Raw genomic sequence first — 15,014 nt, 5'->3', positions numbered from 1 at the left:
TTTTGATTGCAGTTTTGAATTTCTAACATAAGTACCTTTTCTGAATACATGCATTCTGGTGAAAATTCGCTGAAGGAACCTCATATCCGGGGGATTACTTGTAGACGATTGCCTTCTGAAAAAGTTGTAGTTTCTTCTTTTTAAGCCTTCATACATTATTTAAGTACATTTTCCTGCTCTTATGGTTTAATAGAAAAATCTATATTGGAAACTATAGCTCAGTGATGGTGAAACATTTTTGGTTTGCGTGCCAAAAGGGGGATCATGGGTGGGTCGCACATGTATGTGCCCACCCATAATTCTATGCGCTCCCTATGCATGTGCACATGACTTCCCCCGCTCCTGGCATGCGATGGCACACTCATTTTTTGCTCTCCGCAGAGCCTTCCTAGGAGCCTGGGGAGGGTGAAAATGGCCTTCCCCCCAGAGGTTTTAATTTAATTTATTAGATTTGTATGCCACCCCTCTCCGGAGACTCGGAGGTCCTTCGAAGACTGGAAATATTCCATTTGCTGACCTGGTTGGACCAGAAGTTCTATTTTTTTGCTCTCCCGGGCTTCAGAGTCTTTCGAGGAGCCTGGGAAGAGCGAAAATTGTCTTCCTGACACCCCCCCCCCGGAGGCCCTCCAGAGGCCAAACATGGCCCGTTTCAAGTTGGGTAACAGGTCATTTCTGGCCTCTGGAGGGCCTCTAGGGGTAGGTGGGAGGCTGTTTTCATCTTCCCTAGGCTCCTAGAAAGGCTTTGAAGCCTGGGAAGAACAAATAAACAGAACTTCCAGTCCAACTGGAAGTCAGCAAACAGAACATTTCCTGCCTCTGGAGGATACCACCGGGGGGGGGGGGGAGGCCATTTTCTCCCTCCCCATGCTCCTAGAAAGAACTTGGGGAGAGCAAAAAGTAGGCCTTCCTCACTACAACCACCACGGAGGCTGGAAACAGCCTGTTTCTGAACTCCCAGTGGGCCCAGAAGGCCTGAAAATCAGCTGAGCCACAAGTTCGCCACCACAGTTCCACAAGTGCCACAAGTTCGCCACCACAGTTCTAGCTCATATCATATTTCCCATGGCTTTAAGTTTGTAAAGTCATGTTGATGATTTTGGAGAGTCAAGTTTGTCTACTGGAATCATTTTAAACATGCACATGCATGCACAAATGACACTTATATTCATGGACAAGAGATCTTGGCATAATTCCACAAGGACCAAAGAACACCAGCCTGAGCATAGACTAATGCATGCAGAATTTTATTTTCATGTACTTTGTTGCGAAGCTAAACAATTGACATATAAGGAACAAAGTAAAAATGACTACTAATTATAGACATATGCTTATATCAGGAATACGTCACAAAATGTATTATTGGCAGTTGGGTTTGAGATAGAAGTCCATTGTTCAGATTTAATTGAGAGACAAATAACAAAGGAAATGAAATTTCTTAAACTATAGTTCCTCAACTGTAAGGCAAACCTGGAAAAGAAAATAATAGGCTGAGTGATGCTGCCTTACAGTGATCCTGCTTACACATGAAAATCACTCTAATGTGAGTACCATCCCATTTGTAGCCCATCCTGAACAACAAGCTTCCATTTTTCTTGCAACTATACCCTAATCTAGAACAGTTGCTGGCTGGTAACAACAGACTTGGGGTATTTTCAGAGAAGTGACTGATGTGTTTCTTGCCAGCTTTTCTCCCTCCCCCCCCCCCCCGTGTTACCAAAAATTGCTCTTTAGAGTGAGAAAGAGATACTTCTGGTAGGTATGGCACATAGATTGTCAATCTCCCCAGTTTTACAAAAGTACTGTAATTCCTTCTCACTTAGTTTCTATTTAGCAAATGGAGACTGTCCAGTGAGCTTGATGAGCTGTGTTGCTAGCAGCAGTTCTTGTGGCTCCAATAAAAGGGGCTGTCAAAAAGCCAGGAAAAGCACCATATTCTTTTAAGTGCCACTTGAAGAAAGCTAGAAGTTTCTAATCAGATCATTTGCAGAATTCCACCAAAGCTATGATTGCCTCCCATTCTAAGTGATCTTGGGCTAAATTACTGTATGCTCTGGTTAAATTAATACAATTAACATACTGGAATAAAATTGAAGATCTCTTTTTGATGGTTTTCTTAAGGAAAGTTATTTTCCAAATGACAACTACAATTCATACATTTGTACTCATAATATTTCTTTTTTGTAGAATGTTTTATTTTCGTACCAGTGAGAATATCAATGTCATGGTAGACTTGCATTTGGTCTTACATGTAATTATTTTTAACCCCAAAGAAATTTAATTTCAAAAGAAATAGACTGCAAGCAAGGAGTTTGAGAATCGTATCTAAAATGAGAACAGTGACAGTGATAATAATAAGTAAATCTCTAATGTTGGAACACCTTAGAAACAACAAGATGGAGACCCTACTTCAGTGGATATTCCGGTCACAGCATTGATATCTAATGCCTTAGTACTGTTGGACATGGCGGACGGCCTGAGGCCTGACGACAAAGGCGGTAAACTTAATTAGAAAATTGCACCAACTATCCGCCTGGTCCTTAAGGGCAGCATCGGCTGCATCCTTCGTAATAGTGCCTCAATACTGTGGCTACAGGATATCCTGCGTAGACTTGGCCCAGAGGACACGCGTCTTTGGCAGGACATCAACAAACTCATTGCTAACACCGAGTTTTCAGCTGACGCCACCTTAGCGGCAGCAAGATTTTCATCCCGAGCAATAGCAACCAATCTTTCTGTTTGCCATCTACTGTGGTTACGTTCGTGGCAGGCAGACACAAAATCGAAGTGGCATCTGGCCACCGCTCCATACCAGGGCTCCAAACTCTTTGGGGAGTCATTGGACACTGTTCCGATCTAATTTTTTTTCAGTGTGGGCAGAAAAGTATAGTGTCTGAGCGGCAGTCCTCTTGGGACTGGGCGGCATAGAAATAAATGAATGAATGAATGAATGAATGAATAAGAAAAAAAATCCCTTCTTTTTTATTAAAAGAAATTAATAATTTAAAAAACCCAAAATCCATTACTATTAAAACTAAAATAACCAGCAAAACCAAAAACATAACTATTAATAAAAACAGGTGAGGACTGGGTTTTTTTCCCCTCTGTTATTATTTAAGTGCTTTTACCATATGCTTTAAATGAAGAGTCACTTCTCTCTCTGTTTCTCTCTCTTTCCTGTCATTCTCTGCCTCAATCATTTTCTCATTTCTCTTTTTTCTCCCTTTTTTTCTATTATTTCTCTCTCTCTTCCTTCCACTCCTCTCTCTCTTGCTTTCTCTGTCTCTCTCTCTTGCTTTCTTCCTCTCTCACTCTCTTCCTTCCTCTCTCATCTCTCTCTCTTTCTTTCGTTCTCTCTCTCCCCCTCTTGCTCTCTTTTTCTCACTTTCTCTTGTTTTCTTTCTCTCTCTCTTGCTTTCTCTCACTCTTTCTCTCTTGTTTTCTTTCTCTCACTCTTTGTCACTCTTGTTCTCTCTCTCTTGCTATCTCTTTCTCTCCCCCCTCTTTCTCTCTCTCTCTCTCTCTCACTTTCTATCTTGCTCCGCCTGTTGCTCTCACTCTCTCTCACTCTCTCTCCATTCTTCTCACAGCGGAGACCGCCGAAGGTTATTTTCAATGTCGGGCGCGCATGCTCCCCATCCCCCTGCCAGCCGAGCGCGCTAGCAGGGGATGGAGAGAGCGCGCGCCAGCACGCCCGACATTGAAAATCACCTTTGCTGGCCTCCGCTGTGAGAACGCCTGCCCCGCCTCTCCTGCAGCCCCCTTGCTGAGAGCCTGGGATGAAAGCACTCTCGGCGAAGAGACTGAGAGAGGGGCGGAGCAGGCGTTCCCACTGCGGGAGGAGCGCCCCAAGGTGGGAAGCAGAGGAGGAGAAAGAGAGGCAGATCGGGCGGGCAGGGGGCAGTGGCGAGAAGCCAGGGGCGCAAGGGGGACGGATGCGCAGGGGGGCGGAGGCAGCTCCTTGTGTGCCCTTGGAAAAAGGTGCAGGGGTGTGTTTTGGGGTGCGCGTGCGCAGACGCGCTCAGCTTAGAGGGAATGGAGGGAGGGACCTTGTGCAGTCCCTGGAGAGATGTGGATTCACAATCAATTATGACAAAAGCCATCTACAACCAACCAGATGTCTACTGCACCTGGGCACCATGATAGACTCATCAACTTGCAAGGTCTATCTCTCAACAGAGCGACAACAGAAAATTATAGTAATGGTAGACTCTATACAACATTGCAGCAAAGTTCCCTTTGCACTCCTATCACAACTGTTAGGAATGTTCATCTCGTACATAAACATCGTACTGTGGGCTCGTCTTCACGCTCGTCCACTACAGTGGCTTTTACTTCCCTTCCAGAGGGCACGGCTCAGCCACTCCAAACAATGAGTGGCTGATAGCAGAGGTCCATCGCTCTCTTCCTTGGTGGACATCTCCAGCCCTAACCAGAGGTTCACCCTTCCTCTATCATCAAGAGGTGGCCATCACCACAGATGCCAGTTTCTCCGGCTGGGGAGCACACTCAAGATCTCGGGTCACCCAAGGCTTATGGTTGACAGAGGACTTGGTAGACCTCAACATCAATCTTCTGGAGCTTTGAGCGGTATTCAGAGCACTTCAGATTTTCACGGACCTGGTCGAAGGCCAACATGTCCTCATCTTGACAGACAACGTAGCGGCACGTGCACACGTGAATCATCAGGGAGGCACGAAGTTGGTCTGCCAGATGCAGGAAGCCCACGCCCTATTTTCATGGGCGGAGTTACACCTGGCTTCGCTTCATGCGGAACACATTTCAAGAGCATCAAACACTCAGGCAGATTGGTTAAGCCGAACAACTATCGACCCCGGGGAATGGTGCCTGAACCTGGAAGTATTCTAGGATATTGTTCGCCGCTACGGCAATCCAGAGGTGGATTTATTCGCATCTCAGTACAACAACCAAGTTCCTCGGTTCTTCTCCCGTTTTCCATCCCCAGGAGCTTAGCGAGTCAACGCACTTCTCTCGTCATGGCCGAGAGGACTACTTTACGCTTTCCCTCCGGTCTGCTTAATCCCCAGAGTAGTCTCCAAGATTATCTTAGAACGAGCAGAGGTACTCCTAGTCGCTCTGTACTGGCCCAGACATCCATGGTTCGCGGACCTGATGGACCTATCAATCTCCCCTCCATGGAACATCCCACACCACCAGCTCTCCCTGACGCAAGGATCAGTAGTCCACCCAGACCCTCAGTGGTGGAGACTTGCCGTGTGGCAATTGAGGGGGACCGCATGAGGAAAGAACATCTTCCTGAGAAGGTCATCCACACCATCCAAGCTGCACGACAGCCATCAACAACTCGCATATATCAAGCAACTTGGGCAGCTTACTGTAGATTTTGTACTCAAGGGATACCACCCCGTTCGTCTTCTGTACTTCATCTTCTAGACTTCCTACAGAAGTGCCTCGACAAAGGGTTGGCTCCCAACACCCTATATAGACAGGTGGCAGCCATAGCCACGGTGCTACGACCAGACCCTCTATGCCCAATTTCACACCACCCATGGGTAAAGGACTTCCTCCGAGGAGCATCGAACCTGTCTCCACCAGTTATCCATCGTTTCCCATCCTGGGATTTGCCCTTGGTCCTACAGGACCTTATAGGACCTCCCTTCTGTTGTGATTCCGTCTGAGGCTCCTCAGGGAATGGCTGAACCTCTGCCGGTTCCATGCTCAGAGGGGGAGGATGAGGAACAGGAGGAGGAGGAGGAGGCCCAGGCAGACGGGGAGGAGGAATATCAGGCCGAGGGAGAGGGAGAACAGCCTGAGTCCCCCGGGGTGGAGCTCTCCCCAGCAAGCAGCCTGGAGTCCTTAGATGAAAATGCACAAGCCATCATCGATCTCAGGCAGAGAAGAGCAGCACAACGAAGGGGACAATTAGCCAGGTATTTCCAGCCCTAAATAGGCAACAGCTGGGTTTGGGTGTGGTTCTCCCCAGAAAGGCTGAAAAGGCAGACCCACCCTTCCTGTATTGTGGAGTATTATCTTTGGGAGTCCTGGGACCTGGCTGTGATCTTTGGCGTCTCTGATTCTGGCTTGTGGCCTTGAAGGCTGAAACCTTGGGGGGAAAGGCATAGGTCTTATTCTCTACAGTGGTGTGTGTGCCAGCAAGAAGTCTGCTGTATTGTCTGGCCGTCAGGACTCTGCTGTGAAGCCTCATAGCCTGCCTGTTGGGAAGAACAGGTTTTTCTCTGTGTTTATTTTTCAAACTATAAAGTGCCTTTGCTTTTACCAGCGTGTCTGGCTGTTTTTTCCAGTTGGTGTTGAAGTCTGGGGGCACCCAGACAGAACACCTTCGAACCACTAAGGGAAGTCTCACTTCGTATCCTATCTATTAAGGTGGCCTTTCTGGTGGCTATAACATCAGCGCGCAGAATCTCAGAGTTATCAGCATTATCAGTCCATCCGGATCTCTGTGTTTTCCACCCAGACAGAGTAACCCTACATTTAGACCCCTGTTTCTTGACCAAAATCAACACAAGATTCCACAGGTCCCAGGACATAGTCCTTCCCGATTTTTGCACCCATGGATCGCACCCGTTGGAGCTCCGATGGCACAAGGTGGACATCCGTAGGGCATTAAAGATATACGTACGCCATACCGAGACTTTTAGGAAATCGGAGGCATTATTTGTCTCATTTCTCTCAGCATCCATGGGCAACAGAGTATCAGCCAAGACAATCAGTAGATGGATCTGCTCCTTCATTATAGAAGCGTACAAGACAAACTCTACAGTATTACTGGCTTGTGTCACAGCCCACACTATTAGGAGTGCGGCCACTACCACTGCTTGGACACACAAGCTCCAATTGAAGACATTTGTTGGGCTGCGATTTGGTCCGCCCCCACAACCTTTATAAGACATTATTGCCTAGATTTGTTTGCTTCAGTGGAAGCAGCCTTTGGCCGTAGAGTGCTGCAAATGGTTTGTGCTCTGGCACCCCGGTCCAGCCTGTGCCGCCCTAATCCAGTTGCTTGGGTGTATCCCACATTGGACTCTCTGAGCAGTGCAGTGGAGAAGGACCGTTGAACCTACCTGAACGGTCTTCTCGATGCACTGCGAGCTTATTTGGCCCAGGGGCTCACTTCCCATTTCTTTTATTGATAGTTTAAAGTTCTTAAAGTTAATAAAGTTTGGTTTCTTTACACTATTCCTTCATTTTTATTGACTGACCCAATGGGGCAGTGGTGGGTGGGACATAATAAATGTTAATTTTTAACTCAGTCCCTGCCAATGAGACTGAAGACTCCTCGCAGTGAATCGAGAAGACCATTCAGGTAGTTCAATGGTCCTTCTGTCAATCACAAGGAGACTGCAATTACCTTATTTGATCTGGAGAAACTTCTAAAAAACGGCAGGAGAAAAAGATGGCCATTACATGGCAGACCGAGGCTGTGACAGCACAAGTGAAGAAGCAATGAAGAAATAATTTGATAACAGGTGTCTGATTTGGGTGAGACCTTTCCAACTTCTGTTGATGAATTTGCTCCTGTATTATTTTTCTATTGAAAGTGGCACTCAAAGAAGAGGAGGTGGAGATTTCTCCCACTCCTCAAGAACAGCAACTATTAAGATAGCAGTGTTCCAATATCTCAGGGGTTGCCACAAAGAAGAGGGAGTCAGGCTACTTTCCAAAGCACCTGAGAGTAGGACAAGATGCAATAGGTGGAAACTAAACCAGGATAGAAGCAATTTAGAACCAAGGAGAAATTTCCTGAACAATTGTTAGAACAATTGACATTTTGTATGTTTCAGAGACCCAGAAGCAAAAGTAGAGACACAGAGTAAGAGCAACAAATACCGGGTGGGGAAGGACTTCAGGAAAGTAAAAGGACCTTGACTGTTTATTGCTGATAAGATTGTGTTTGTTACAAGTAACACCTGCAAATTGTTTATACTGGACATTTGGAAACAGGCAGTAAAAACATTGAAACTTTTTGAACATGGTAACTTTCTGAACCTTTGTGGATTACAAATTTGCTGAGCAGTTTGAAGTTGGGAAGTTGGATTTATTTTGAGACTAAGTAGAAGGGGTTTTTTTAATCTGTGAGACACTGTGGTTTATAGTTGTACATCTCCAACCCATGTCCAGTCAGTGAAGCAGTGGAAGTGATGTGCTGGTGCCTGGAGGCTGTTGGGGTCTGGATGGGTGTCAACAGGCTCAAACTCAACCCTGACAAGACGGAGTGGCTGTGGGTTTTGCCTCCCAAGGACAATTCCATCTGTCCATCCATCACCTGGGGGGGGATTATTGACCCCCTCGGAGAGGGTCTGCAACTTGGGCGTCCTCCTCGATCCACAGCTTACATTAGAGCACCATCTTTCAGCTGTGGTGAGGAGGGCGTTTGCCCAGGTTCGCCTAGTGCACCAGTTGCGGCCCTGTTTGGACAGGGAGTCATTGCTCACAGTCACTCATTCCCTCATCACCTCGAGATTCGACTACTGCAACACTCTTTACATGGGGCTACCTTTGAAAAGTGTTCGGAAACTTCAGATCGTGCAGAATGCGACTGCGAGAGCTATTGTGGGCATTCCCAGATATGCCCATGTTTCGTCAACACTCCGCAGCCTGCACTGGCTGCCGATCAGTTTCCGGTCACAATTCAAAGTGTTGGTTTTGACCTATAAAGCCCTACATGGCATCTTACCAGAATACATCTGGGACCGCCTGCTGCCGCACGAATCCCAGCAACCGATTAGGTCCCACAGAGTTGGCCTTCTCTGGGTCCCATTGACAAAACAATGCCGTCTGGCGGTACCCAGGAGAAGAGCCTTCTCTGTGGCGGCCCCCGGCCCTCTGGAATCAGCTCCCCCTGGAGATTAGAACTGCCCCCACCCTCCTTGCCTTCCGTAAACTTTTGAAAAACCATCTATGTCGCCAGGCATGGAGGAATTGATATATCCTTAGCTGTCTTGACTTTATATATGGTGTGTTTGGGTTGTATGATTGTTTTTTAATAGGTTTTTTTTTTGTATTTGATTTTTTTACTTCATATGAGCTGCGCCGAGTCCTCGGAGAGGGGCGGCATACAAATCTAATAAATTAAACTAAATTAAATTAAATTAAAACATTGGGGGTTTGATGGTCCTGTGGACTACAAATATTATTTGCTAAAAGAAGGAACAACAGCTGTTCTTAAAGAAGCTTTCTGGACTAATTTATAGAATGACTGTGGATTACAATGGGAAAGAACTGTGAAGCTGGCTAGTGTCTGGGGGTGGGCAGGACCCGTTGGTGAATGTATTTTGGTAATGTTCTAAAAGTGGAAAGAGAAATTGACTGGGGATTTTGGGTTTTGGATGTGAATCATTGCTGTTTATTCTTTTTAAATTTACTAATATAGTTTGTAGACAAAAATCAAAGAAAAACACTACCACGTTTTCCCGAAAATAAGACCCTGTCTTATAATTTTTTGGAACTCTGAAATAAATGCTTGGCCTTATTGCCATGCATTAAAAAGCCCGATTGGACTTACTATCAGGAGATGTTTTATTTTTGGGGAAACAGGGTATTTGAAAATACCAGTCTAGATGGAGGTACTGATTTCCATGGTCAAAAATGGTATATCAACTCATTTATAATATTTCTAATTTCTTTTGCATTACATATGGGAAAAAAATTGTAGGAGGTAATTGTGAATAGACTATAGATCTGTTGAGATTCTGAACAGATGTAATAGATTGAATTTTGGTGAAAAACTATTCTTTGTAGAGTGTATCAGTTATAAATTCCTAAAGGTCTATCTGTCCACTAATTGGCAAAACTGATTTATCATAGTAAATGTTTATCTGGATTCTTTTTTCTTAGACTAAAATCCAAAATTTGATATAAAGGACTAATACTAAAGATGTATGGACTATGATTTATATTGTCATTTAGTATATTACACAGCGTGACAGAGTTTTTATCTTTTGGGTCCAAAGTCTATATCTTTTGTGTCACATGGTTTATAATATGTGCTTTACATTGGAATTTCTTAGAGTTTTGAAACACAAATGATAATTGAAAACATTCTTGAAGTAAATTTGAAAATAGAAAAAGAAAATGTTAATTATACCTTAATGTTTTGTGGTTCTTAGAAAACAAGGATGATGACAAAACAGCTGTAGAAGTGCTAAGAGGAGCAGAACCTTCATGTAATCAAAACATACAAGCAAATACACAAGCCCAGCCCATCTGGGGAAATGGCAATGATGGTAATCTTATCAGAAGTAAGTATTTACAAAACAGCAAAGGTACTATTTGAGCGAGGGGGAGAAAATGGTTTTCAATATAAACTGCTGTTTATGTAAAAGGCTGTTATGTTACAAAGTAGTATATGAAATTTCTCCCCAATAATGTTTTCTGTAAATCTTATGCATCAAAGAAGAGAAACTGTGACAAATACATTATATTGGTGTTTTTGTTAGCTTTATATGTGTTGAATTATAAATAGTTTATAAAGTACAATAATATAAAGTATAAAATATAAATAGTATAATATGGTATAAAATAAAAATCATATAAAGTATTCAAATAATATTCTACCCTATTACAAACTACATTGTAATTTAGATTGGTAGATACTGTGTTTTCTTGAAAATAAGACATCCCCCAAAATAAGCCCTTCCCCAAAAATAAACACTCTCCAAAAATATTTCAATGCATGTGTGGTCAGTCCCCGCCATTTCCTCTGGTTAGTGTTAGGGAGACACAGCTGGAAATCAGGTAAGATGGCAAGGTCCACATTCTCCCACATGTCCCAAAATAATAAGAACTCCTCTAAAATGAGGCCAAGTGCTTATTTCTTGCCCTAGCTCAGCTCCAACATGCATGTGTGTGCTGGCCAGCTGATTTTTGGTTCACACAGAGTCTCTGGGACGGCATATTTGGCTTCCAGAGAGCCTCTGGGGAGGGGGGTGGGGGAAGGGCGTTTTACCCTCCCCTGGCTCCAGGGAAGTCTGTGGAGCCTTGGGAGGGTGAAACATGAGTCTACTGGGCCCACCAGAAGTTGGGAAACAGGCCATTTCCAGCCTCCTAAGGGCCTCTGGGGAGCGGTGGAAGCTGTTTTCACCCTTCCCAGGCATTGAATTATGTGTGTGAGCACTCGCGTATGCACGATAATATGTGCATACTCTCTTTCGGCACCTGAGGAAAAAAAGGTTTGCCATCACAGATCCAGTCTTATATTTGCTCATAAAACATAACTAAAACAAACTATGGCTTAGCAGGAAGTATAGCCTTATTGGTTTGTGCAGGAGCATTATCTAGGATAACTAGAATATATTTCAAGAAAGATTTATCGTTTAAGTTTCACGTAAGATGCTGAAAAAAACCAATAGCAGCAATAATACTTTTGAATAATTACTATGGAATTTCATTAAAGGATTGTAACATCTAACAGCCTTTGATATGTAGGCTTTACAGTAGATAGAATAGAACAGAATAGAATAAAAACTTTATTGTCACTTTAAATTTATACTAATCAGCATACATTGAAATGAAATTTTGTTGCATTCATCTCTCAAAAGATAACCATTATGCATATCCCCATATACACACATTTATATGAAACATCACAGTCTACTTGGCAATAAAAATCCTTTGAGTTACAAGACAGATGGCATAAGGAACAAAGTTGTTACAGAATCTAGTAGTCCTGCTTTGAATAATTTGAAACCTCCTCCCTGAAGGGAGCAAGAATTCCTTATAAGCAGTATCCTGAATATCGGGAAGTGAGCTTCCTATAATCTCATTTGTCCTTACACTGTCTGTATGAATCTTCTATCTGAGGCACTGCTACCACCAAACCAAAAAGTGGTGAGTTTGTTAAAACAATCTCAATCTGTAAAAAGTGGCCAGGACAGAAGGAGAAAGATGTGCTCTCCTCATCTGATGCAGGAAATGCAAACACTGGAGATAAAGTATGAAGAGACCAAGTCCGATTGTTAATTATCTACACTCCCAGATACTTAACGGTATTGACCACCTCCACAGTTGCAGCTTTGATATAAAGTGGTGTATGATTATGCTGATTCTTTCTAAAATAAATAATGATCGCCTATATTTTGTTAAAATTCAAAACCACATTATTTTTATTGCACTGGTCCTCCAAAGCATTAACCTCCACCGTATAAGAATCTTCATTGTCATCCCAGATAAGACCCACCACTGCTGTGTCATCAACATACTTCACAATATGATTTGTAACAAACGTGGCACAGCAGTCATGGGTCATCAAGATGAACAGTAACTGATTCAAGACACAGCCCTTGAGGATGTGGGGGAACACATACTTAAGGAGATGGAATTGGAAACATTTCTTCCAACTCACACAAATTGGGGCCTATCAATAAGGAAATCAAGTATTCATTTACATAAAGAACTATTAAAATCTAGTAGACACTGTTTGTTCACCAAATGCTGAGGAATAATTGTGTTGAACGCTGAACTAAAATCAACATACAGCATTTGCACATTAGTATTATTCTCCTCCAGGTATGCCAAACTAAAATGAAGCACACAAAAAATGATATGTAGGCTATATAGTAGATCATATGCATAAACAGAACATGAGAAGAACTTACCGTATTTGTTCAGAGAATCTGCACTAATATAACACCTCTTATAGAAGACAAGGATCTTCCATGTGTAGATTTAATTCTGATTAGGGATTCATTAATTTCTAAAGCAAAAAGTGCAGTAAAAGTGAGTAAAAAGTGCAGAAGTATTTACAAGAAGAGCTTTTGTTCTTCTAAATGCTAAAAACAAATAAAAATTCACAGAATATATTAAACAAGATATGTATTATAATTCATGTTAGTTAGGTTACTTAGAACAATGTAAATGTTTATCACATTCTTATTTAATATATCACATTATTTCATGTAAGATATGTCTATACTATCAAGTAAGTGGTACTATTGAAAAAGTCAAGCAAAGATGGGCTTGATTAATATGTGAATTGAAAATTATGAGGAAATCTCAGGAATGTAGCGTTATACCAGAAAGTTAAAAAACAAAATGGTTTTCAAAACAAAACCATTCTTGGAGAAGATAATAGCAAACTATTTTTAGTTTGTTGCCAAAAAGATTAAAGAAAAATGTCAGAGCTTTAGATTTTTGATCCGTTAAGAAAGCATGTGTAGGAATAGAACTGTTCTTCTAATCTTGCTTTTGTTTATTGATACATTCGTGACTGAATATTCCTTTCTCCTGAATGGATTCTTTATCCATCTAAATAGTTTCAATTATTGCTTTTTTGTTATAAGATCTTTTAAATTTTATGCTGTAATTATTTCTTGATATTTCTTTTTTATTTTTATATTATGGAATCAATCTTACTGGCAAATATCCATGAATGTTATTATCATAGTGTCCAAGGATATAATTTTATTTATTAAAATTAGAGTGCTTTGAGGAGTAGGGTTGTTGGAGGTAATTTCCTCTAGCACCTGTGTAGGTTGCTGTTGTTGTAAATTGCTTTCTGAGTTAACTCTTACTTGCTTTTGGAAAATGCTTCATTTAATATTTTTTGATTGAGATATAGTATATAGCAGTGATGGCTAATCTTTTTATCCTTGGGTGCTGAAGGAGCGTACCTGCACGCTATTGTGCGTGCGTGAGTGCCCACACACATAATCCAATGCCTGGAGAGGGCAAAAACAACTTTCCCTGCTCCCTCGAGGCCCCCTGGAAGCCGGAAATGGCTTGTTTCCCAACTTCTGGTGGGCCCAGTAGACTCGTGTTTCGTTCTCACCAGGCTCCAAAGGTTCCCTGGAGCTGGTGGAGGGTAATAATGTCCTCCTACCCCCAGAGGCTCTCTGGAAGCCAAAAATGCCCTCCCAGAGCCTCTGTGCAAGCCAAAAATCATCTGGCCAGCACACACATGCACGTTGGAGCTGAGCTATGGCAACGGCTCAGGTGCCAGGAGATATGGCTCCATGTGCCACCTATGGCACCCTGCCATAGGTTCACCATCACTGGTATATAGTCTTAGTTTTGATTCTAATGACATTTCATACTTCTTTTGATTTGCTCAGAAATCATACATAAATGGCTTATAAACGATTTTATTTATTTTGTTTATTAAAAATATATGTTGCCCATCTCACTGTCATACAACTCTGGAATTAAGATGCTGATGCAGAGTCCTTTTTTCTTTGTCTCTCTTGATGCAAGAGAAGCAATATTTTCTGTTAGATATTTAATTGACTTGATGAAGATATTTATACGGGGACTATTAGTGAGAAACATTTATACTCATATAGATTGTAATAAAGTTTAATTTTTTATTAGTACAGTACTATTACAATACTTAGCTACAATTAGGAATTAAAAAATTAAAAGTGTAGAACAAATATGAATGCAATTATAAGCATACCCTTGAAAAATACTATCGTGTTCATGAAGAAAATCTCACTATGAAGTTCTAAGAACTGACAATATGTATAGCAGATAATTAAACAACACTTTAGAAATGGTTGTCATCAATTTATATTTACTTAATTTCTGTGATAAAGTGAAGGTGGACATGACCATTTTAAGTATGAAAATGTTGCAGTGTTCATTAAAAAAACAAAGCACATTTACTTCCAAAATGTTAGGTTTACTGCGAAATCAAATTAGATATTCTCTGCTCATATTATCCTTGTTGTAATTAAAATTACTGCAAATATAGGACAATATTCTACAATTCTGTTCATTCTGTAACTTTAAGAAAGGTACAAAAGATGTTATGTTTGTTGTAAAGAAAACAGTTTAAGATATCCTTCCCAGAAAGAAATATTGCACACTACTCTCTTCCCTCATCTGCTTTCATTACCACGCTTCAGTACCTTATGATTACACTCATCTTATAACAATAATTAATTTGGGAACTAATCTAAGTCTTCCTCTCAGGTAAATACTCTAAGTTGAAATAGCAGTAGACATTGAAGATTGTAGTATCTTGTACATTTACTCAGATTTAATCTTTCTGTTGCTCAAACAGGACTTCTGCGTTGTGA

The 15,014-nt window shown here is 41.9% G+C and overlaps 1 protein-coding gene across 3 annotated transcripts in view; it reads left to right on the top strand.

The window, feature by feature from the left end:
• MDFIC (MyoD family inhibitor domain containing) overlaps positions 1–15,014 on the top strand; it is a 79,021-nt gene that overhangs the window by 17,177 nt on the left and 46,830 nt on the right. For all 3 annotated transcript variants that reach the window (XM_070754745.1, XM_070754747.1, XM_070754746.1), the window contains exon 2: positions 10,107–10,238. In XM_070754745.1, the coding sequence (XP_070610846.1) occupies positions 10,107–10,238 (132 nt within the window). The remainder of the gene's footprint in view (positions 1–10,106; positions 10,239–15,014) is intronic.

Source organism: Erythrolamprus reginae, chromosome 6 (genome assembly GCF_031021105.1).
Source record: "Erythrolamprus reginae isolate rEryReg1 chromosome 6, rEryReg1.hap1, whole genome shotgun sequence".
In the NCBI taxonomy this organism is placed as follows: domain Eukaryota; kingdom Metazoa; phylum Chordata; class Lepidosauria; order Squamata; family Dipsadidae; genus Erythrolamprus; species Erythrolamprus reginae.
Note: the sequence above shows the minus strand (reverse complement) of the source record. Positions and strands in the feature narration are given on the sequence as shown.